General features: G+C 41.9%; 1 protein-coding gene across 2 annotated transcripts in view; it reads right to left on the bottom strand.

The window, feature by feature from the left end:
* Positions 1–25155, bottom strand: part of prkcz (protein kinase C, zeta) — a 79934-nt gene extending 54779 nt beyond the window's left edge. The window contains exons 1-4 of one of the 2 annotated variants that reach the window (XM_067527424.1): positions 24902–25155; positions 19643–19764; positions 17745–17834; positions 17377–17427 (exon numbers count right to left, since the gene is read on the bottom strand). In XM_067527424.1, the coding sequence (XP_067383525.1) occupies positions 17377–17427; positions 17745–17834; positions 19643–19764; positions 24902–24978 (340 nt within the window). In that variant the 5' untranslated portion in view covers positions 24979–25155. The remainder of the gene's footprint in view (positions 1–17376; positions 17428–17744; positions 17835–19642; positions 19765–24901) is intronic. The other variant, XM_067527422.1, reaches the window with a different exon arrangement.
* Between the last annotated feature and the right edge of the window lie 879 nt (positions 25156–26034).

The following is a 26034-nucleotide window of genomic DNA, read 5'->3' on the forward strand; positions in this document are numbered from 1 at the left end:
TTATCACTGAGGCTATTCACCATTTTGAACATCAGACATTGCTGCTCTGCTCTCCGTGTCCGTGTGTCTGTCTCTCCTCTGCTGCACACAAACACACTGTAGTCAAAGCAGCTCATCTGCATGGCAACTGGATCATTCAAGCCATTAGAGCATGAGTGGAAAGTCAATTGAGTGGTAGGGCATCAGGGAAGTGATAAACCCTGTAAGAGGCTACGCTCACGAGGTGCAGCACGACTCAGCACCTGTCAATAAGTAAAAGTGGGAAAACGGACATCGTGATTGTGATGGCACATGTGCAAAAATGTGAAGAATCTCTACTGCCGAGCACCATATCCCTCCCCAAGTGACGACAGCCTGCAAAGCCTCATGTGAGTGTTTGCAACACCACCAAAACTCATTACAGTTCCTTCCTCGCATACGCAGACCCAGGAATAAGCTCACTTAACAGAGACATCACAGCCATGAGAGGTGTGACCATGTGGTATGATGTTCTGTTTGCTAACCCTCCTCAGTTCTCCTCATTATCAATGCTGCAAATGATGGTCTGCCAAGTCCTAAAAGACTGGTATGACAATTCTTGTTCTGCTATTATGGGCTTAACGGGTATAAAAAGGATAATTAGGAAGAGTTATGGTGTATTTGATCTCATTACAGCAGCTATACAGTGAGTTTGACTGAGGTAAAATCTATAATAAGCCATCTTTCCACGGGAGGTGGAAGCTTCTGTTAGACACATTTTCAGTCTTTATAAGGCAGATGTCTGAGGTTGTGTGCAAAACAGCACAATTAAAACTGTGTTATCTGAGCAACAAAGTTGTCGACCTGGTAGATCAAAAATCTCAAAGTCGTCTCACTACAGAAGCTGTTTGGAAAGATCACGAGCTTCATAGTGTAGTAGGAAGATCGAGAATCAATCTTATATTAAGATGTGGTCCTGGAGCCACCTCCAGAACCACAGAGAGGCCAGTGAGTGTAGCGCATTACGGCAAACAGCATGCACTGAATAGCCACAACAATAAACCCACCACAGGTTGGACAGGGTCCAGCATGAGACAAATTTACCGCAGTGTATGGGGCTATTTAGACTCAAAGTTCTGCTTGCGTTGTATCTCACTTGTACGTCCCTCTGGGTAAAAGCTTCAGTTCCGGAACCATAAATGCGACAATGTACAGTGCACTAACTAGGCAGCAAGCGATTTCAGTCATAGCTAAAGGCCACAGAAAAATAAAAAACAAAACTAGATAAATGATAAATGTCCAAAGTCACACAACTCCAGCACAGAGATTCACAACAGCATTGTTTTCACAAGGAGGAAAATCCAGAAGCCACTAGAAGATCATGTGCCACTTGATCACTCGATCATGCGTTTCAGGGAAATGGCCCATAATAAGACGCCTTTTAGTCCAACATATAGCCTTAACACAAGCCCAGCACTGTCTCAGGAGAGTCTCTGTCCTCCACAATGCATCATTCTGGTCAGCATAGAAACAACAGTGTGATAAAGGCAGAACAATGGCGCTGTGGCCGCTGTGCCACAGTCCACACTCCACTAACAAGGCCACCATTGACCACTTCAGAGCTACGTTTTACTCTGTGTTTTTAAAGCTCTGCTGCCGCACAAATAGACCTGCTCGAACTCAGAGTTTTAGGCTGCCGCTGACAATTTTACAGGTGCTCCACCTGTAATGCCAAGGCTGCAATGCTTTTAAAATGTATTCTGCATGCAACAAATGTTCTGAGCACAGATTCACATCACAAATCACATGCTTTTTATCCTAGCATGGCCGTCTACCTTCCGGAATGAGATCAATGCTAAATAGCTTCTCAGCTGCACAGCTATCAGCAGCGAGGAGAACGTGTGGGCGTGCTGCAGTGCAGCATGGAGGCCTGGACACATTACAAAGCCTCTGTTGCTATTTCTAGACCTGGAGATGCTCATAAGTCAAGAGGTGTGTTGAGAATTATGGGTGTGGAGCCTGGCTGCATGTCCAGCTGCTCTCATTAGCAGTAAACACAAATGGCATTTGACCTGCGCCATTCTCAGTCCCTGTAAACGAGCTGCTGACTCACTGGAGCCAATTAGGCAAGGTGAGGGCAACACAGTGTGACATATCTGCTACGTCCTGAAAGATATAGTCTGCTGCTCACACACTGTGTCACAATAAGCAGGACATCGAAGACATATATTACACCTCACTACAATGTCATCAATGAATACACAGGTTGTTGAATTGCAGCTATTTACAGTGAAACATGTCAATTCTGGGACCTGATTCTCAGACTAGCTATGTTGCCAGGAGGCTGCTTGACAATTGTGAGAGTGAGCATTTGAACATTTTCTACCACGGATTCGATTTTTTGCCAGGGACAAATGAGCTGCTGTTCCTAGATTTTAAGTCTTCATTCATTTCCCTTAGGAAGATAAAATCGTTGGGGGACCTTTAAGGTCTCTGGTTAATTTGTGTACAAAAAGAACTATATAGAAAGCAAAGAGAATCCTGACAGAAAGCTCTCACCGTCTGTTCAGCCAATTTGAGCCACTGAATTCTGGCTATTCGAAATGTTGTATTTGTGCGACCTCCCTGTGTTTGGATGTGTGTGCGTGTGACTCTTTGACATGTGGGACTGGGTGAATTCTTTTAACACTTGGCCAAAATGAAACGCAATGTAAAACAGAGTAGTCACAGCGAGATTAGCATCATTTCTCTGCAAATTCATTTAAGTCCAGTACCAACACAGCGCGGACTGGATTTGCAGTCATTTGGAAACCTGTGCTCTTTGTGGTCTTATATGTTGCCTGCTTGACAAACAGCTTAACCTCCCGGTTGCACGACATGATTTGCATCAATAGAACAGTATCAACTGTCACAATATGAAGAGCAGATTTGATCTAAGCCAAAGGACTATGGGCGTTTTAACACCTGAAAGGCAAATACAAAGCTTGAACCACCATGTTATTGTTTTATTTCTTGGATAAATTTGATCCCATTTGTTTTGGTTTCACATTGCAATTTTTGAAGCACACAAGCACAACGAATTTCGCATGTCTTTACTTTACGCATGCATTACTCTCCCATCCTCTCATATTCCCTCTCTTCTTTATTTCTTGCTCCGACCAAATGTTAATTACAATATCTCGTGTCCTCCTCTCCTCAGATGCTCCCATGGCTCATTTCTCTGTCTGTTCCACTTCTATTTCTTTTTAGATTGTTTATCACAGGAAGATAACCTGCTTCCACTTCCTTCAATTGGTCTAAAGATTTGAACCATCTGAACAGTGAAGCAAATCCAACTGTGGTTCAACCAGGGTTTTGGTCTGACCACATTCTGGCTTTTTGGTCCAGATGGAGGTCAGAGGTATGTCCCACACTTTTGATTTTGATTAAGGTTAATGTAAAAAGTATAAGAAAAAACAACAAGACCTCACGTGACCTTACGTAATTCACGTAAGTTCAGTCCATACTGTAATTCTGGGTGATAATTAGTACATTTGTGATAATGAGTTTCCATAACCAGCGGTCTTACTTATAATGCAGATTTCTATAAAAGAAACATTGCAATTACGACTGATTAGCAGCATTCTATGTCTATATCAAGACAGGAAGTGGGTAAGGATGCTTACACTGTTACGACCAATATGTAATGAAACAATTAGCTAATTGGTGATCATGATGATGATTAAATATCTTGTTTAGCAATCAGTTAATTATCATTATAGTAAGATAACAGACTCAAATATTTGAGATAATTGAGATGTTAAAACAAGATATAAACAACAGTTGCTCTCTGCTTCAGCGCGTGAGCATATGTTCATTGTAAGATCAACTGTTGTGTTTAAAGCCCCTTTGAAACGCACAAAGAAGGCAGAGCCAGGTTTGGCTAAATGCAAACCATGTCATTTGTGCCTGACATTTGACAGTTTCAGAGACACGTCTCATTTTATAACAAAGAAAAGCTTCGAGGGAAGTGACCTGACATGAACCAACCCCCACACCTCACACACATGACATGACACGACACACAGAGGATGCAAAAATAATTTGATCGGGAGTGAGTCATGACGACAGTCCTAATGCTAAAATATTCTATTCCAATCAAAACTGCTCATTGTTCCTAAGAAAGGAAGATCTAAACAGCTGTACTTGACGTGATGCCGTATTTGCTGCAGGCAAAGAGGTAACAGAGAATGTTCTGTCATCACGAAACCCAGCTGTGTAGAATAAACTAATGCAATGGCACAGAGCACGTGGTCATATACACAAATATATTGCAACTAATAATAAGTTGAGCTGTGAGTCAAAACTACACCCGGTCCTAATTTTTCATTATAGACTAACTGTAAATAAGCGACTTCAAAATGTGCACACAATAACCCATAATGACAATGTAAAAACAGCCGCAGGTGATTCTATTATTTTGTCAGCCCAATTTAGAGAAACGAGGCCGGCGTAAATCACAGAAACACCTTCAACAGCAGCGCAGCCTCCAAAATGATCACACAGTTTAATCAACACACTTCTTCATCTTCATCAAGGAGGATTTATTGCAGGGCTGCACTGGTTGAAGCTCGGTGTAGCTAATAAACTAAAGCCATCCACCAAACACAGTCTGAAGGCAGGTATGTCAACCACTGCATTTCCAGTGCAGACACTTGTTTACACTTGTGTGTTAATGAAACGCGGAGCAAGCTGAGAGAATAAAACAGCAGGTCAGAGTCGTTTTAACATCTGCCATCACAATAGAAACCCGTTCCATTTAAGAAGACTGTCACAGGAATTAAACGGGAGCCTGAGCTGATGAGTGTGAGATTCTTTTGATTCGAGTAGCTGGTGCAGCTGTTCTGCCTGGAGGTATAAGGGCTGGATCCAGGAAGGATAGGTTGAGGTGACCGCTAGCTTTTAGCAAAGGCAAAACACTAACCACACACACATTGGAAGAGAGATTCTAAGGCCTATAAGACTATACTTTACTAAAACGGCAGGAAACACAGCACTGTGACTTTCTGAACAGTGGACGGTTTTCTCTACCCCCCTCTTAAAACTCAGACAGTCTCATGTCATTGGACGGAGGCCCTGATGTACACAGTGACTCCTTGACTGGTTTGATTCAGTCTATTAACATTCTCCCTCTGTGGCCCCTACCCCTCCCTCTTTGTCTTTCAGTCATGCCCAACATGTCCCATGCTAAAGTGAGTCCTCACTGCCACTCTGGCTTCCACACTTTGACAGTTGAGTCCTGTGATGCGTGAAGGGCCTGTATGCTGACTCGTCTCTCTCCTGCGACCACACACATACAGAACGCAGGCTCTTTTTCATTCCCCCCCACAGGGCTTAACGGTGAGCCACATACTCCACAACACCAAACCCTGCCTACATAGCTATGCAAACACACACACGTCACGATTACTAAATAAGCACCTGGAAACGCAGACTGAAATGTACATTGCAAACAACATAAATAAAACAGGCCGCCACTGATTACAAAAACTTAAAAAGTGCCTTTATCTTGGGTTTCGATTTGTCAGGTTCACTCATATTTGCTTTACGTGTTGCTTTTGGTCGCGACAAATGGATTGAGACATGCAACAAACATCTTCAATAGGAATCAAACTGATCTGGCTGATATCATGACATGCAGGACACTGCGGTCTCACAGCTCTGTCAATCCCCAATAGTTTTTTAGTTTTGGGGATCTTTAGAACATTAAAGAGGCACTTTGTGAAATCGTGTATATGCTTCTGAAAACCTTACAGCCCTGCAGACTTTATCTGTCACACAGGCAAAGCTGAGCATTAGTTGTAAGACCCTCATCCTTTCTCTGGAATCATGACGTGTTGTGAGCTCTATCTGTCATGTGAGTTAAGCTGCAACAGCTGGAGTCTGACCAGAAGCCGGTGAGACGTCACACACTGAGAGTGGAGGTAGAAACCAAGCCCACAGGAACAGTACTGAGCTGAACAGGCATGAAGTATTGTGCTAACCATAAAAATGGCAGGTCACGTGGCAAAACTTGACCCAGGAAGAAGGTGGAACACACTATTACTATAATATGAACTAGTAAAAAAAAAAATATTCAAATGACCTTTTGTATAATTTTAATTTCATTAGCACCAGCATAAAGTCTTATTAACATATTTTTGTGCCACTGAAGAAAACTTTTTTCCGCTCAGTGAGCAGCTTTCTCTAGAATTAATGAAACATCCAGGCTATGAATCTGTGTTTGTAGCCTGGATGAGTTTGCTTTTGAGTAGCAAATGTTAGGGGTTGACTCATGGACATTCGTGTGACAAATTAAATAGAACAATCATTAAATAAACACCAATGCAATGTAGGAACTATCCAGACATATCCTCAGGGTAAGCACGACACAGCGGCAGAGACTTAGTGTAATGTTAATGGATTGACTGTAAAAGACATTTATGTCCCCTGAGCAATTTTGGTTGCTGTTATAATTTGAGCAACTAACATAAAAATAAATAAATAAATAAAAAGATTTAAAAGCAAATGTTAATCTCATTTCATCTATAAAATGTCAGGAAATATCAAACAATGCTAATCACATTTTGTGAAGGTTATTAGAAGACGATCAACATAGCAGCTTCAAACAATTCCTTTCAAGTGAAGCGTTAGAGCTTGTGTAGAGCCACCCAACAGAGGACAGTCACCAGTTTGGGGGGTGGTAGTGGGGGTGGGGGTTACTGAGGTTAAAGTGCCAGCCAAACAAAACCAGACCTTCCGTCATTAGAGGAATTTTAACATTAGAGTTCATCAGCCTAAAATCAAAGTATTGTCATTTACTGTTTAAACATGTAGAAAAAAACGAAACCTTGAAGGTTGATACTGAAAAGTAACAAAAATCACTCACACAACTAAACTTACCACCGCCTACAACAACTTGGGCCGAATTTCAACTGGATGAAAGATTATTTGTTATTTCACATAGCAAAGCACATCACTAAACTAGACCTTTGGAGGCTACCACATGATGTAAACGGGTTTGCTTTGGTCTGCAGCGGTTATTAAATGCAGGTGGGTAAATGGGAGTTGCTGCTGCTAAGCTAAAGTGATTGGAGCAGTCCCCAGCCTATACTTTACCTGTTCCCTGCTTGGTCAGCAACACATAGACTGGATTAAAACCATTTCTCTCTGTGTGTTAGAGCACTGCTACCTAGACAGTCCATGCTGCACTGGGACGTCAGTGTTTAGAGGCTAAATATTTATAGCAGAGGCTCAACCTTTTGAAGGATATTTTTCAAACATACTGCATGTCATTATATTTTCTATGAACAAAACTTTATACGTATTTACTTGGCTAGAGTAATATACGAAAAGTGGTATCTGTTGGAGAATCGTGTCTTTTGAAACTTGCAGTCAGGAGGCATTTGATGTACAAGGTTACATGTAAGGTGCATTATCAAACCTGTTCTCTGTGCTGCACAACAATTGGGATTTTACATGTTGAAGCAAACTATTGCGTTTACATATAAAACATATCATTAGTTATAAACAAATACTTTAGAATACAAGTCTGTCTAATTCAACTGTTCAGCAGCAAATCGTCCCCTCATGTTCAGTTTTTGTTGAAAGTGTGATTAAACATATGATGAATGTTTGGGTTGTGGTGCTGTTGAACTGTTTTGTGTTTTATGCACTGCAGTCGTACAAATAAGGGACTTTTCCACATAAAATATTATGCAATTAACAGGGTACATTCGGCCAACAAATGGTAAGTTAAAGTGCAAGGTACACAGCCAATAGTGCCAAACAGTGATCAAGTGTTTTAGAACAGATTTATGAGAGCTATGATCCATATCCTACCATAAACAACAAATAATAGACTTCTCTTTTAATATCCCAGAGGAAATTACTGGCCTCTGGCTCAGCAGCACATGTGGCACCACAGATTACACTGTAACTGTAGCTTCTGAGGCCAGACTTGTTAATCAAGGAAGTTGTGTGCTGTCATGGACCCACATCAGGCACCTCTCCTCACCTGGAAGCTACGATATTTTGTGTTGTCACTGTAAGATTGTTGTTTTTTCATCCTCAGGGTTTGGCACAGTGTCAGTGCAGCGATTAAATCCTACTAGTACATTACATAACACTGTTGGTCCAGATGAAGCTGATGTGCTGGTCCCACTTATGTGTGCTTCAAGTCACAGTAGATTAATACTGTATTGATGTGATGCATTAGTTTGATGCCATGTACCAGACACCTTTAACCTTAATTGATTCTGCACTGTTTTAGTCCCCAATTGTTTAAACATGTTTCAGCCCGAGTGATTCTGGCTAAAGACTGTAATGTTTGAAAAATCCATTATTTCAGCAAGGACTCGAACCTAAACATCCGCCTGGTGACCAGGCCTTGATCCATCCATCCAGCCCTCTATATATTCTATTTATCCAGGGTCGGGTTGCAGTGGCAGCAGGTTTATCCAGAGTTCCCTTTCCCAGTTCCTTCTGGGCCATCCAGAGGCCAGATGAGGTACATAATCTCTCCAGTGCATTCTGAGGCTGCCACAGAGTCGGCTACAAGTTGGACTTGCCCAGAAGAACTTCAATAGAAAGGAACCAGAAAAGAATCCATATCGGACGTCTAACAAAGTCTGTCAGGCCCTGATGTGAAAATCCAGTGTAGTGCATTTATAACATTGCCATCATCGTGTCCATATACACATTCCGTATGACTTTGTACTGAGACTGTGGATTCCGAAAAAAGGACTACTTGAAATCCAGCTACAGTGAAAAAAAGCGATTTCAGTTCACATTTTATTTTGTGGTGTTGTGGAAGTAAAATAAATCCACAACTGACACAAGCAATCAGGTTGAATCTCTGAGTTGAGGCATCCCAGAGGATTGCATTAGTGGCCTCAACTTAAAGCAAGTAATGTCTATTGGTGAAATTGGATTTTGAAAGTAGCTTTCCGATCTTTGGTTCCATGCCAGTTGCCAGACTGATGACATTATGTAATCCCAGTTGCTATTGCTGAGCGGTGTCAGTGATGCATCGTGGCAAAAAAAGCTTGACACTGACCAAAGTCACGGCGTGTTGTGGCAAAGTTGCAATGACTATCATTGCATTTTTGTGCCCCGTTATCTTGAGTTCATAGAACAGAATGTTCCTACAAATTCAAACTAATCAATTTATGGTCCACAGAAGAACTAAAATAAGCAACCACCTTCACCCCGAATAAGAAATGCAAAAGGTTTCAGTTTTAAGACTAATCCCCCGTCCAGAAGCCCATTTATATCTGTAGCGTTATCTGATGTGATCTGTGATTGTGATAGAAAACACTCTCTGCCTTGTCTGCTTTGTCTTGAAGAAATTGAAGAAGCCATTCTTCACCAAGTCTTTGCACCAAGGTTAAGTAATAAGTAACAAACTCACTGAGCCTCTAGTTTGGCTGGTTGCATTTAAGCAGGTTAAAGCCACTTAAAGACTGACTTGAGTTTAATAATGTACGTCCCAGTTGGCTTTCTAACCCATGCAGCAGGAAACCAGAGACTACCACTAACAATTTGAAACCATAACACATGCATCATTATGTTGCATTAAAAACCAATAACTGCATTGCAGAATGAGCTGTTCAGCTGAGCATTAACCATATAGCGCTATTAATAGATCAGCGTCCAGTCAGCAAAACTCACACAAAGGAAAGTAACTTCCAACCAGACACACACACTGTCCTACACAGGCTCATAAATAGCTGGAAACAGCCTAGTAATCAATACAGAGGATGACTCAGATTGCACAGAGCTCGGCCACTACAGCTCAAAAGGGCCTTAAATGCCCCCAAACCAGATATAGCCTCTGAGATGTAATAATACTCCAGCTCTGTATTCACCTCCCGGTGCTGCGGAGAGCAAGGCAAGGACAGAAATGCTGAACGCTAAAGTACCTTGTTACTTTAAGCAAGGAAACAAGTTAAAAAAGGCCTAAGCCTTCACCATCAACGCCGTATCAGTGGAATACGCTAGAACTTAACAGACAATGAATCATGTGAGAGTGACAAAAGGATGAGCCCTCAGTGCTCAGTGCAATGGTGTCAGGACAGAAAAAAATGTGACCTTCCAGATGAACCTTCTGTCCTCAAACCAGAGAAGGCAAAGTGCTTAATTAAATCCCATGAACTTGCCCTAATATTAATATAATAAAAGAGTAATGCCCCTGCATACTATAATGCAAGGCACCGGACGTACTTTACACCATTCTGTAAATGTAATTTAGATTTATGTCCTTGGTTAAAATGCCCATGTATCCCAAAATCCGTCTCATAAGGAGGAACTAAAAAGCAACAATAAATCTACTCACGGGTAAACTCTGCCAGTCTTTGAACAACGACAAGCAGTCACACAATCATGATGGCCGCAGCTGATTGGGCTGTTGTCAAAGAAACAAGTCTTAAATTGCTGCTACTGTAGCGCTGCCAATTAAAATTTGGCAGGTCTGCCAAAGAAACACGACCCGATCAGAAGTCAGCACAATGTCATAAACAATGAATGGAATTACACACAATTCAGGATGATCATCACACTAATGGCTGCCATCTCTAAATTCTACTTTCAAGGAGGAAAGACAACTGTCTAAATAAAGCTTTAGTCCTGCTACACAAATTTGTCCTTGACCTAATAAAAGGCTGCTTCTGCAATTTAATCTCAAACTTCCATAAAGTTGGCAAAAGTGCAAGAAGAAAAAGCTGATGCAGCAGAGGCAAATGTATCCTCATTCTTTCTCAGAGAACACTGGATCCTACATTTCCCATAATGCAATGTGATTGTGTCTCGATGAACCCTTCCCGTCTGGTAAACATCCAGGTCTTAAAAAATATCATGCAGACGTATGCATTCTGTTGTGGGAACAAGGATGTTTTGTCTCCAAACCAGACCTGAGGTAACCCTGATGACATCACCGCATTTTGTTTTCTCAAGTTCCAAACACCTTAAAAACCACAGATGACACGCATTTGTTTTCACAGGCTGAGCAGTACTGACCATGAAAAGTACGTTGATTACGTGTGAGTAAAATTTACCCCCTAAGGTTTTTCACTTCACACTGCTCTCGCTTTCATGTTAAATAAGGATGGAAGTCAATACAAAAGAAGACATTTTTCCCCCCATACTTTTTGTTCCTTCACCCTTTCTTCTGTAGGCACGAGCACAGCTACCAGGTAAGCAATGTCCTGGAAGCCCTCCATACACACAGATGGAGGTCCACAGAACATATGTCATGACTAGCAGAGATGGAGAGAAATTTTTATCTATGTGCAATGTAATTCAGTGCATCTAGAGGTTTGGATGTGTTTCCATTAAGGCTGCCATCAACTCTAATTTGGCCCAATGTTTAATCCATTTCAGGAGTAATAAAAATATAAAGCTCTCTGACAGAAATTCATTCTCATCTAGATGGATGAGTCTCTGAAACAGCGTTTGGATCATTTCAAGGATTCCAATGTAACCTGTACGACATTGTTCTAACGTGCAGTCAACTTGCATTACACCCATTATGTCAGGGCTGGGTGCCACTCGCTGCAACACATCTAAATTTAAGACCAGCACCATCCTGGTATAATGGCTAAAATCATACACCGCCACAACAATGCGACCATTACACACAGACACGCATGCACACCAATACCATGTCGCACCCGTTGGCAGGTGCAGCCTGTGGACTGCCAGGCAGACTGCCTTCCCCAGCTACAATACAGTAAAGGAAGGCAACCAGCAGCCATGCTAGCACAGCTAGCATGTTGCATGCACACAATCCCTGCCTGCAATACACGACATGATGAGTGATAATACAGTAATCATTCAAACATGCTCATCATGGAGGCACATAGATCTTCCACATGCACGCACGCACGCACACACACACACACACACCAATCCAGGCAAGGACACACAAACCCTTTGTCTCAGGGTTTGCCATGGAAAAAATGATGGGTGGATGAAAAGATGGATGGATAGCATGATGCAGAGACAGATAGCTCACCGGTTTGTCTTCTTCCTTTCTCTCCACCTCTTTCAGCACATTATCCAGGGTAAGTGTGCATGTGTGTATGTGTATGTGTATGTGTGTGTATGTGTATGTGTATGTATGTGTGATGAGCCAGCGAGGATACACACCGCTACATCCCCTCCTCCTCTCCCTCTCTCTGACGTTCCCTCCCTCTCTCTCTCTCTCTCCTCCCTAGGATTTATTTAATTATTTCCTCCCTCCCTCCCTCCCCTTCCTCTCTCTTTCTCTCCTCACAGCTGATAGAACCGCCTCAATTTCTCAAGCCTGTTTAATTCTGTCTGTTTCTCCCTTCTGCTTCTAGAACTTGTGATCGTCGATGAAGTCGCATCTCTCAGGTTTGTGAACATGGCAGGCACAGCCAGAAAAAGACGAGTAAGACAAAACAAGGCCCTGCCTTGTATATGAAGAGCTGGTATCTGCACAGTACAATGGCCCACTTCTCTCCCCCTCTCTCCCTGCCTTCACTTTCACAATGTTCCCCTCTCCTGCATCTGTGTCTTCTGTGATGCAGCAGCGCTGTAGGCTCCTCCCTGGAGAGACAGCGGTGCCACACAGCTGAGAGAAAGAGAGGGGGATGCTGGGAAAACAGTGATGGCAGTGGGAGGGGAGAGGAGGAGGGGGCGCTGTGGGGATGGGTGGGGGCTTGGCGGTGGAGGTGGGGATTCTGCCGGAAAATCCGGTGCAAGGCAGGGTAGTCTCCGTCCACTGAGCGCATCATCCAGGATTTTATCACTGCCACCACCTCCCACCCTCCATCTTTCTCTCTACACAGAGGGGGGTCTGTTCACTCCACACACACACACACACACACACTCTCACAGGGAGCCTCGTCTGCTGTCGTCAGCTCTACCTTTGAACACACCCCAAATGACCTCTATCAGTTTTTACCATACAGCTACACTTCTGTATTTTCTCCAAACGTAAAATGGACAGTAGGACAGAACAACGAATGTTATCCTTCAGAGTTCTGGGAATGATACTAGGCATCTGAACTTAATGAAAGGAGACGGTGGGAGTGACAGGCCTGTTTTCAGAGGTGGCAGTGTTGATGCAGCCTGTCCACAAACAATACATCCCAATACACCCAAACACTAGCTGCCATCAAACTAAACGCCAGCCCTGGATCCAGAGGATTTTAATTTCCACCCCTCGACTTTACATCTTGCTTCACCATAGGACTGACATTGTCTCAATGACTACTGGAGTCATTAACACGAACATTGTTACACTGTGGATGTTCTAAATTAAATAAGTCCAGAACTTTGAATAGCTGCATCTCTAATCACATTCTCTTCTACTTCAGGTGTATTTTCAGTAATTGAAGCTAAAAATGATCAACATGGTGCAACAACATACCTGCTCCAACTGTTAACCCTATTATTGTTTGCATGCTACTGCTGTTTAGATTCTCAGTGATTCTGTCTTTATTCTGTTTTATACAGTATTCACAACTATTTGGAGGATTCCACCTTTAATTAATTAATTAATTTAATTTACAGTGAGTCATTGGAGATTCGACTATTTCTTTTTGGCAAGAAAATACAAGACTCCATGTCAAAGTGTAAACAAGTCTCTAAAAAGCAGTAGAAATGTATTAAAATGGTGAAAATAGGTGATTTCATAAGTATTCACCCCTTTAATGTTATTTAGCCAAGGCACAACATTTGTTAGATGGAAATGCAGTAAATATGTGTCAAAAAACTCCAGTGTAAATGAACCTGTTTCTGAAAAGTCCAGCTACGCTGTGCAAATTGTCAGTTTTATATTTGGTAACTAATTTTGATTTCTTTGAACAGATCTTTTTTGCTATATTAAATCAACCACGGTTAAATGTTGTAACAGAGCAAAAAGTGGAAACTTCTGAAAGGAGGTAAGTCGATTTTACAGGCAATGTGAAATGGAAATAATTTAAAAAGGCCTCTTTTCAAACATACGTAACATGAGGCAAAATGTAATTCACTGTATTAACAGGAAACTTTCATTCTAGGATATTTTTATACATTTCAAATCTACTGGCCTTTCTGTGTCCACAGTCTAAAAACATACATGTTAGGTTCATTGGTGACTCTAAATTGCCTGAAGGTGTGAATGTGAGTGTGAATGGTTGTCTGTCTGTGTCCCTTGAGATAGACTGGAGACCTGTCCAGGATGGACCCCGCCTCTCACCCTACGACAGCTGGGATAGGCTCCACCCCCCAGGACCCTAAACAGGATAAGATTACAGATAACGGACAGATGGATGGATGTTTAACCCCAACTGCAGCCCCAGTGCAATGGTGGATGTCACAGCACAGGGTTAAAACGATTCTTTAATCTTTCTGTGTCTCCAAAAGTATCAGCTACTGTATGTTTTATCAGTTCAGAGTTAGCCTTGAAAAACAGGTACACTGAGAGAAAGAATGACGGCCTCTCTCCCTCCTCCACTCATCCTCATTCCTTCTCCTCCTCCTCCTCCTCTATGAAAAGAATAACTCTTCTTTCCATGTATGTACAGTAAGCAAACGATGTTCTGGAGAAAACACTGTAGGAAAGTGCAGTTACTAAATGTGCAATATTAAATATCAACACACAGGGCACAGCAAGCAAAGGTCTATACAACACAGACACACTGACTAACGTCAGAATATCAGACTGTACATGTGTGTGTCCTTGTTTACCTACCTACAGAATGACTCTCACTCTGCTCTTCACACAGTAAACCTATGGTCTGCCACGAGGCAAAAGCCCTGATCTGCCCTCTCATCAAAGAGAAACACACACACACACACACACACACAGTCCACAAGCTGCAGAAACATGCTGTCACAGCAAACAGACAGCGATGGAGTGCAGCAAACAACATGAGAGAGGGAGAGAGCAGCAGAAACTACACTACAGAAAAAAAGCTTAAGATTCTGTTCAGCTAAACGTGACTAGGAGCTTTTTTACCGGAATATACGTATGTGTGTAAAAGCTGCTGCCGATACGGAAGCGTTACGTTTTAACACAGATATAGTAAAATATAATGTCACTGGTTACTTACATACGGATTTGCACCACAAAAAAATCACCTACAATTTAGTTACAGAGTCAGGGCTGGTGGACTAAACTAGCATCAAGATATTTCTACTTACATATGGGCGGAAGTTGATCGTTACTAAAATGTAGATGCAATACTATTAATGAGCAATGAAACTCATTCAGTGAGTGTTTAGGATTCTGCTGAGTAGAAAAGTCATTTTGTCATTTTAGCCAGTAAACACAGGGTCAGTGCTGGCTTTGAATGATAAGCTAATAGCTGCATGTAGGACACTGACAGCTGCTAATGAAATTCTTTTAGAGTTCTGCACATTTTGCTAACATCAGTGTCTGTAGTTGTTGCTCTCTGGTGCCCCCCCCCCCTTCTAAAACTCAAATTTTCACCCCCCTTTGCAACATTATCCTGCAACACCAGCAGGGTTGTGATGTGACCGCTCTTATCTATAAGCGTTTCTATTGCTACTGAGGGATTTTGTGTTGCAATAATTATCTGTATCAAAATTACTCATAAGTAATGACTTACTTAGCTAACAAGCCAAACTAGCGTGGCTACTGCAGCAGACCACAACAGTTCAGAGAAAGAGAATCCGAATGTTGACCCGACCTTCAGTCTGGTCCCACCATCAGGCCAAACTAAATGCAAGAAAAAGTCTGCGTTTGCGTTCAAGTTTAAAATATTATTAGTGAAAATTTTCCAAAGCATGCATTTACAATCCATCAAAAGCTAGGACACACACACACACACACACACACACACACACTTATATAGGTCATACGAGGCCAATATTTCCAAGATGGTTTGCAATAGGTCATTAGTGTGAATTCACATGTAGAAGTTCACCAAAGTCGACGCCGCCATGAGTAAATTCACTTTGTGCAGTGGTTCCTTTGCTGGTGTGTCCAGGTCTTTGGGACAAACTTTCCAATTTGCACACAAGATATCTCATAGTCTAATAGGACGACTGCCATGAAATTGGCTGAGCACAGTCATGCTCCCAAGAGCACACACCCTATGATTTTAAAGGCCACACATCCTTAACCTCGACTAAGTCATTTGAACGTGCACTGTTAAAGAGGAATTTCATGTCTTGTTAATAAAGCAGCAGTTGAACTATGACAGTAGCAGTTGTATTTCCAGGTATTTGTATAAATACAGAAGTAAGTTTATGTTCACAACACTGCTCTGTGAGTGAAGCTGTACATGCACTGATCAGCCACAACAGTAATGTGAATGATCTATTTGTTTCCAAACAAGTAGATCATGGACCATGAGAAACAGCAGGAGATGCTTTGGCACCAGGAATTAGAGCTAAGAATGTAAGTGTTGAGAAGGCCGCTGCATTTTCTGAAACCTTCCAAGAAAAGCTTCCTGAGGCCTAAATGCTAAATGACAGCATTCAGGGGATTTAATCAGGAAGTAACTGCACAGTGTGATGGCATTGATGGATACATGTTTTTTTAGAAGCAAGATGGAAAACGAGATTGAAAAGTAAAATAATTTGTATCTTGTGTATCCGCCTGTACTGCACTGACACTTCCTGGTCACGTCCTTGGTTCAAGCCTGACTGAGGACCTTTGTTACATTTGTCTCTCTCCCCTATTACTCTTCATCTTTCCAGTATCACTGTCTGAAATGGATAAAATGGCCACAATTAACAAAAAACAGAATCCCAGAGAGACTTCAGTGCTTTCAAGCTACTAGTTCCACAGTACAACTGTACATGACACCTCTACAGGAAGAAAAGCTCTTATTTCTAAAGGGAATTTAATCAACTCCACAACCTTCAGAAATAAGCTGAGCTTCCTGGTTTGGGTCCTGATTTTCACTATAGGTGGGCTGAAGAATTGATGAAAAACATAATAAAATAATAAAAATCTGCACAAAACGGAATCACACATGTAAACATATCGGACCACGCAGAGACATAATTATAAATGGAGTCAATGTTTTGAATGCAAAAGACATTCTGTGTATGTCAGACAGCAGAAGTGCATCCATTGTTTTCCTTTTTAATGGTTATGGAAATGTTAACAGTCCATTTAATTTACTTTCTCCACCTGGAATATATCTTAAAACTCCATGTGTAACTCAATTCCTAGTTTTAATTTTGAGGGTTATGTGGAGTGTTTTAGGGCTGCAAAGGGCCAAACATTTACCAGATCATCAGATTAGCCTAAAGCCCTTCCAAGGGCTCTCACCAACTTCCACTTTGTCTTTGTACAAAAGCCAGCGTTCTTGATTGGTGTTGACCTAGTTTAACACGGATCCCGTGCGTCTATGACCACACGGCATTAGGAGCCCGCTTTAATTCGGAGTCTGAGAGCAGAGTTGATTTACTCACTGTCCTCTCCGGGGCAGGGCATGCCGGGCCGCTCCGGGACACTGGGGAAGACTGCAAAAAGCAGAAATTCAAAGGAAGCTTTTATCTGTTGTTTATCTCCTGATGTCACCAAGCAGATGCGTGAGAATAAGATGCAGAGGCCACGAGACGGAAAAACCCTGCTCTCTTCTGAGCCGCGTTTTCCATGAACAACAAGTGGCCCCGATATTCTCACCACTCTAACTCTCTATATTCATATTATTACTCATAGATAATACTCATTAAATCTACATGTGCTTGCTAAGGTATTCATCAATTCTGTGGTGTTTTATGCTTTAGTGATTATTATATTAATATTGATTAAAAATCAATAATGAAAAGTCACTCACCATGCAGCAACAGCCCAGAGCTCTTGGTTCTATTGTAAATACGAAATGCCTCCTCCAGCTCCATCTGAGACGAAATGGTACAAGGGTCCCCTACACACACACACACACACACACACACACACACACACCATAATGACTTACATCTATCATTCACATTATCCACACTGCAAAAGCCTTTTTAAAGTTGTACTAACTAGTTTTCATCTCTTCATTAAACTAAAAGTGTTTAGTAAAAACTTTGGGTTTCAGCGTCAAGTTTTGATTTGTCGTGTATTGTACAAAAGGCTTAGTACTGTGGATCTGAAGCAACATTGCATGTATTTCCTTAATTAAGGCGTAATTATTCTTCTCGGTCAATACATGTAAACATTGACGATCGAATGCATACAACTGATTTTGATCCTGGTTCAAACATATTATTGGCTTCTTTTGGTACCAATCAAAGAATACTTGAGAATGTGACTTCTGAAACTGATATGAACCACTAGAGTTGAAGATGTATCACCCTGCTGGATTTTCTGGAGCTGTAGAAACATTCAGTTTCCTCTGCCCTTGCAGTGATGTAACTGCATGAAATGAAGAATCTTGTCTCTCAAACAATCACCATGTTTAACCAACAACTCACTCACAGACTGTAGTGACAGCTGGAAAGACCTGCTGGCACAGACATTTGTCATTTTACCATTTAGTGCAGCATCAGTACTGGCTAAAGCCAAGACACTGCTAGCTCAGTGTGAATGCACACTGTCATTTGCTAAAGATAAAGGCCAATAGTCAGAGTTGAGCTGATGCGTATTTGGCAGCTTGACAACATCACTGTTTTGTTTATGCAAAAAAGTTTGCACTCTCATACACTTTAAAGTTTATTCTCCTCAACAGCAGCAAGTTGCACTATGCAAATCTAGCAGGTTGAGACAAAACACATTAGAGTGCAGTAAAGTAAGAAATTGGATTCGGGTCGCCCGATTTTTGCCTCCCCTCCTCTAAAAAATGCAGATGGCAGACTGAAAACAATACTAGATAGTTCATAAATCTAAATGTAGTCTAAAAATAATAAAAAGCAAGAGGAAACACAAAAGCTGTCCTCGAGGAGGCTTTAGGTGGGTGGGGCTGTACCGCTGTGCTGTAGAAGAACTGACACTAAACTATGAGGCCAAGCAAAACTGACAACATCCGCGAGAATACATAATCACGTGTCAACTTAATATTTACACAATCCTCCCTGAAGCGAAAGGGAACACGTCCTTCACATCTTTACCCAACAACCTGAAACAAAAGCCTACTGTACATATGACCATGAATCCTGTTGTATTTGAATAATTTATGGAAGCACGGAGAAATTAAAGTGTCCAGTAATGCAGCAGAAATAAAGCCGATAATGTTTATGTTCTGTATGTATGTATATGTGTATCCGATTTCTCACGTTACCCTTTAATGGTCTGGATCCCCCTGGTTGGGAACCACAGGCTTAAGGCCCTTAACAGGGTTAATAAAAAGACATTTAAAATCATGCAGAGAGCTCAAAATGATTAAATTTTTTTTTATTGTTATTGTAGTCATCTAACAGAAAAGACTTCTAGTCTAACATTTTACACACATGGCGGCAGTGACGGTGTATTGGGCTCAGGGCTGGTGACTGCTGGTGCTCACATCACAACAGACACGACTGGTCATGAAAACAAAAGTGGGGAGATTAATGTGAACACTTCCTATCAGTCCAGTGTGCAGTGTGATGTGGCAGCGATCACTCTAAGTCTGGCCACAGGCCCAGGACACTGACTTTCTGGCGGCCGCTCTGCACTTTTGAGCCAACGTTTAGAAGCAGCACACAAAGACACAGCAGGCACCTTCAGGATGAGACAGTAACGTACAGTATTTCACGGGGGAGGCACACCCACCTTCATCATCAATCCACTTGAGCGTGATGGGCTGCTGCTTGGTAACGCTGCACATAATCCTCACCTGCTCACACAGCTCCACAAAGGTGACTGTGGCAGCCAAGTCTGTGATCAGCATGTCCCTGAATACACAAACAGAGGAGATTTTTGTTTGGGTTTTTTTCGAAGTGGAGCACAGATCCAGACATCCCTCGGTTCACAAGGAGTATAAAAAAACATTTAAAAGAATATGTGAATGGTGTGATGTGTTACAGACCAGGTTAGTTAATATCCAAAAGGTATTTGCAGCATTTACAGGTGCAAACAGGTTAGACGGAGTAAAGGATGGAGAAAAAGGTTGGCTGAGTTTAAAACAGAGAGACACAGTCACAGCATTCAGACTTTGGATTAAAATGAATCGGTCATAAAAAAATAAAAAAAAGTGGCTGTGAAAGCAGATTTCAAATAAGCGTCAAAGTTAATTTTTGACCTTGGGAATATTTTATCACAGTAATATCAAACATATGTCACACCGCTGTTCAGGTGTCCGCGCTGGCTTTCAGTAGCTGCCTGCAATAGGTTCCAAAGTCTGATTCTCACCGAGAGACTGGTCAACTTGACAGCACCTTTCCACCTAAACGCGCTCATGCAGGTCTAAAACTTTCAGCTCAGCGGCTTTGATGCCACCATCATGGTCCAATGATGAAAGTCTTCTTCTCACAGCAATGTGCTTTGACGTTTTCTCCTTAATTTTAACTTTTTGCTACTTTGGATAAAAGCATCTGCCAAATGACTAAACACAAATCTATTTGTAATCTATTTGTATGGAGGCCAACATGAAACAAAACGCCTGGTGTTGTAAGCTACTTTCCAGGAAGGGAAGAAACTAATAAAACATGCTTCTAAGTTGCATTACGGGAGGTGCAGGATCGGGGAGGACAAGCGAGCACATTTCAGCCTCTGCTTCTTCAGTGCTTAAACAAAAAAAAATTAAGGAAATCACTGCCCCAGTAATTTAATACTGCACTGCCTTCACACTGCTTTAAATATCTTGGAGACAATACACGGGTGTGTCGAGACTATTTTTAAAGTCTGGTGCTGGCCAGCTATTGTAGTTGTGGTTACAGGAGAGATAAGTGGTTCAATTATGATAAGTAACATTAATTTACACAAACAAAGTACAAATACTAACACATAACCCACAGATAGAGCAAGTACGTGTGTTATTCCCAGTTGTCAACTTGTTTGGAATATTAAATATTTGCAGCGCTTGAATTTGTTTTCCCCAATCAGAAGGTTAGAGGAGTCTGAGGATTTTCTACATACTTCCCATGTTAGTGTTGGTAATTATCGCTTTGCCATCTCTTTGACGTAAAATGCTGATCTGAAACAGGAAGTACCTAGTGGCTGCAGTTCATGGCCTTCAAATACCCTTATCAGGTGAGGTATATTTTAACTAAGGGCGGCTCAACGTCAACCCTCCCCGTTCTGCTGCTGGCTATAATATCCACGGTATGTATTCACAATCAATAGCTCGAAATAACAGTGCGTGTTTTACACTGTAAACTAATATCACCACCTGCAACATGCTGGTAAAACGTGTGTGTGTGCAGAACGAGTGTGTCTGACAGGTTTCTGGGCGTGTGCAGCTACATGTTTATGGCAAGTGTTTGTTGGACTCTGACAAGGTGGAGCAGAGACAGCTTGCTTCCCAGCAGGCAATGCTCCACACAGGAGATGTTACACACACACACACACACACACACACACGTCTATGCATGGCAGTGCTACCTCATATTGCTCCAGTATTTGTCATTTTTTTAAATATATTTGATATGAATTTTTGCTTTTGTTAATGCTCTTATTATACTTCTTAACAATAAATTAACGTTGTAACCACGAATGAGACATTTTCAATATTTTGATATAGGTGAACACACACACACACACACATATACAAACATACTAAGATTGCCATCTGTGACTATTGTGTGTCTGAGCTATTTGCTGAGTTTGTATTCTCACAATAGCTCAGCACACTGAGAGATTGGTTATGTATAAGAGCATAAATCTGCCCACACACATGTTGAACTTTGATCCCTCTAATCAAAATATTTCGGTCATCTACAGCTCAAATACTGTACGAGTGACTGTGTGCTTTTCCCCTGTTAACACGCACTGGTTTCCACCTGCTACTCGCTGAAAACACACTGAAAGATTTCATTTTTACGCTTGTTTTTGGAAACTGCAAAACCGAGGACTGCAACCGAGAGAAGCATGCTATGTTTAATTTGTGTTTCCTATGCTGGTCGACATCATTCAAATGTCCGAACCTCATGTTCAGGCTTCACACGGGCTCTTAAGTGTGTCCTGAGAAGCCTCAAAAAAAAACTGTAGTATGTTAGTGAGCTCCCTGTGCTGGTGAAAAATAACTACATATTCACTGTTTGGTCATTGTTTGTCTTAGACTAATTTTGAATAAAGATCAACCTCTGGGAGGAAAGATAAAACCTCTTCATCCCCAGAGAGCCTTTCTCTATCTCCCCCATTATTATTATTTTTTACTGACTGGCTTCCTGTAAAGTGCAGTAGGTAGGATGTTGGTACCAACAAGACGTGATACTGTGGGGCGAAGCGTAGTAGCTGCAGCAAACTTTACTGTACACACTTCCCTGGGATTTACACACAGAAGTTTTTGCCAGGAGACGGTTGGGTTAACAAAGCTGACGACTTTCCAACAGGACACCAGAGTCCAGTGTCAAACAACTGTTTGTTGCCTTGTTGTATTAGGTCACGCGATGCGAGTCTTTGCACAAATCATTAATCTGAAACTAAATGGTGACATTTTTGGAACATTAACCGTGTTTATTTAGTTCCTAACCAAACCTACCCAGATATTTATACCAACAGGGGCTGGATGCTTATTCCAACACATTATTCTTTCACTTTCATATTTCTCTCTTACTATTTTTCTTGGACACAGTTCTTCAAAAAGGCCTAATTCAAGGGACGTTTATCCAAACTCCTCGTCTGTTGCATGTTATAAATAACCATCAGTTTCTAGTCTAATAAAATTGAAATGTATAAAATGGAATGATAATGAAAAGTAAAAGGTGATAATTTAGTGGGGAACAGAGCTGCACCAGTTGGCTCATGAAAATCTGAATAGCTGTAATTTCTAAGCAAAAATCTTTGTCATGTATGATGTTATATAAAATATGTTCCGTTCAGATACATTAAGAAATCAGCTTCTCACTACTTTGTGACTAGTGATAAACTAAACAAGTAAAACAGACATCTCTAGTATTGTCTTTAACAAACCTTTTCAGGGCCCAAAGTGTCAAATGAAAGTCACCTTATTATAAACTGAGTATTTTCAGGTTTGTCTGCTGATAATCATGCAGTTTGGTGGACATTCGTCCTCGTCTATATAGGTTTATAAAAGATTGATTCATTTTGAACAGCCGTACAGATAACACTGAATTTAGTAGTGATGTCCCAACATCACTATTTTCCAGACTGAGTACAAGTACATTTGACAACTCAACAAAACCGAGTACCGATACAAGTACTACACAATTTTACTGTTGAGCTGCCAAACAGTAAAATCCTCCATCAATTCATTGAAGTCAGGCTAATGCCAGAAATGACTAAACAGACATTCAGACTCACACTTTCTGCCGTCAAAACACATATAGCGGTGCTGTTGTCGATGTCGGTCACAAACATTAAAGGTTTTTAAAATATTCTTGAAATACGTGAGCAGGACTGTTAGTAAGTAGACCTGAGAACTGTAGGAGAATGCAGAGTTTGCATTCTGCTTTGCGTTTGTCTTTGTCCATTGTCTTTAAACATCTCCAAATGACCTCCACCTACCTGCAGAGGTTAACATGACATCAGATGCACTATCTGAGAACTTTTACGAGTACAAGTACTCAATAGCAGGATCAGCCCCGATGCTGATACCTGTTTTGGGATATACCCAGAACTGTGGTCACACACCACGTCTGGGCTGCAGCTGATCGGTCATTCATCCCACGTCTGTGATCTTCTACTGTTGTCTACAGAGAAAACAAAACCGGCTGAACTGTTCTTGTGATCTCACTGGAATCATCGGTGGCTTCTATGGGCTGAATTCCGAAGTTACCCTTACGCTGGGATGATTTGGAGACCACACAAACTGCCTCGGGGGCTGTGAAATGGAAGCTGTGGAATGGGTCGGTCTTGGTTAGGGGGAAATGCCAGTATACACGCTGCTAGGACCAGCCTTCATGAGAAGGCAACATTGAATTCCACAGAGCACCGTTGCTGCAGTGATCAAACTACACCCGCGAACGGTTCTGCTGAGCAACTACAAGAGGGGAAAAAATGACGCACACACATAAGATTTTTCCACACTGTTCCACAGCTGGAGAGTCTTTGGAGGTGAAGAACAATAGACTTATCTTGCTTGTCTGAGTTACGCCTACTATTGAAGATGACATAACCGCATAGTTAAGAGACGAGGCAGCGTGAAAAGAATCAGGCCGACTGCGTGTTTGACAGGAGGGTGCAGTGATTTAAGTCCACAAGCTGGACGAGACTTTACGATTCAGTGGCGACTGACAGCTTTACAGTTGTTAAACTTTATGAGCAGCGATACACAGAGAGACTGACGCAGAGTAGTGTCCTGAGGCAGTAGTTTGGGGAATAAATGTGTTATTATCTTTCAAAACTCGTCTGTCTTCCATACATTTACAAATGTGTTTATGCCTCAAGCTGGAAATCTCCTCCAGATGACATCATCAGGGGGTTCCGATGAGGTCACCCGCAGGACTTGTGAGCAGCAGGTCAACTAACATTACAGTCTGCATACTATGACGTGACGTCACCTGCACTAGGAGCAGAGAAGTATTGTACCATAGAGAAAGCAGAAAAACATTTGATGCCATTCACCGACCACTCGCCCCAAACTCGAGCCCAAGCAAAGCAAGTTGAGAGTCGGCTGAGTTGCCCTTTAAATGCTGGAGGGAGACACGAAAAATCATCATGGGCAAACTACAAAACTTCAGCAGCAGAGACAGCAGAGAAAAGCAACAGTGCAGTAACGTGAACACGCTAAAAAGCAACTCCACGTTATCATAGCGACAAAGGCGTTAAACAGGTGAGTTTAGCACTGGCCAGGTAACGTTACACAGAACATTAGCTTTATTCCTGGGAGCCCACAGGTGGTCCCTCTCTGTCCCCGTTAGCTCAAAGCTAAGTCCTGTGCGTTTGCTCCCCAAAGTGACAGCTGCTTACCCACAGTAGTGAGCTTTAATTTTCACCAAGCCCGACTCCGGGTCCATCATGGTTCCGTTCGGCGCGTGCATGGGCATCGCAGAGTGTGTAGTTTAATGTCCCAGCGGGTCCGACGTTACCGGGACGGACCGAAAGCAGCTGGAGGCCCCGCGGTCACTTCGGCAGATGGAAAAGTTAACATGCCACGACCGGGACGGGAGCTTTTCACCGCTCCGCAACTTATCGAGCTGCGCTCAAGTTTCTTTCGTTTACACATTAAACCTTCCGGCGGCGCAGCCGCTGGCGCCAATAACAAGAGCGGTTCCGGTTTTGCTTTTCACAATAAAATGCCGCCTTAATCAACGCGGAGTCCACAGGTCTCAGATAGGAGTAGTGCTTTTATTTTGCAACGGAAATGACTTAACACTTGATCGCTGACTTGTCAGAGTTTCACATGCTCACTATGGTTACCGCGACCCATAATCACCTGTCCGTAAGTTGAATACCCAACAAATTACTGGAAAATGAGGCCACTGCTGTGTATATTTTGTATATGTAGTCAAGGCTCAGCTTCATAACGAACTCTTAAAAAGTTAAACAATGTGGATTTATCCTCTATATCAGTGGTTACCTGCTGCTACAGGTGATCCACCCACTACACATCCCATTAAATCCATTTCGCTGAGAGACTGAGCTCCTGCCACAGTCCAGCATCTTTCATTCCCTGCAATAAATAACTAATGAGCTCAACAAGACTCCGCTGCTCTACCACTGTATTTTTTATGTGGGATTGTCATTTTCCAACACAACCTTTCATGGAAAATGTTTCTGCTCTGTGAACCTCATCACAGAAAGGCTCGCACACATAAACAGGCTTTATTCATTTGGTGCTGGGTAAAGCTGAAAGCCACTGAAATGATCCAGTGGTTTAGCGCCGCCCGCTGGATGTTTATTCTGCAAAGTCAGTTCAATTCCTGGTGGCACTAATTTTTTTATTTTTATTTTATTTTACAGAGCTTTAAATAATCATATTTCATCTTTGCAGCTGGTAACTAAATGCTTAAATGTTCCAGTTTATCTTCAAATCTTAATTTTCGTAATTTAATTCAACTAAAATCCATTTTTCAATTGAGTCTACACACTTTCATTAGCCA

This window comes from Channa argus, chromosome 13, assembly GCF_033026475.1.
Source record: "Channa argus isolate prfri chromosome 13, Channa argus male v1.0, whole genome shotgun sequence".
Classification (NCBI taxonomy): domain Eukaryota; kingdom Metazoa; phylum Chordata; class Actinopteri; order Anabantiformes; family Channidae; genus Channa; species Channa argus.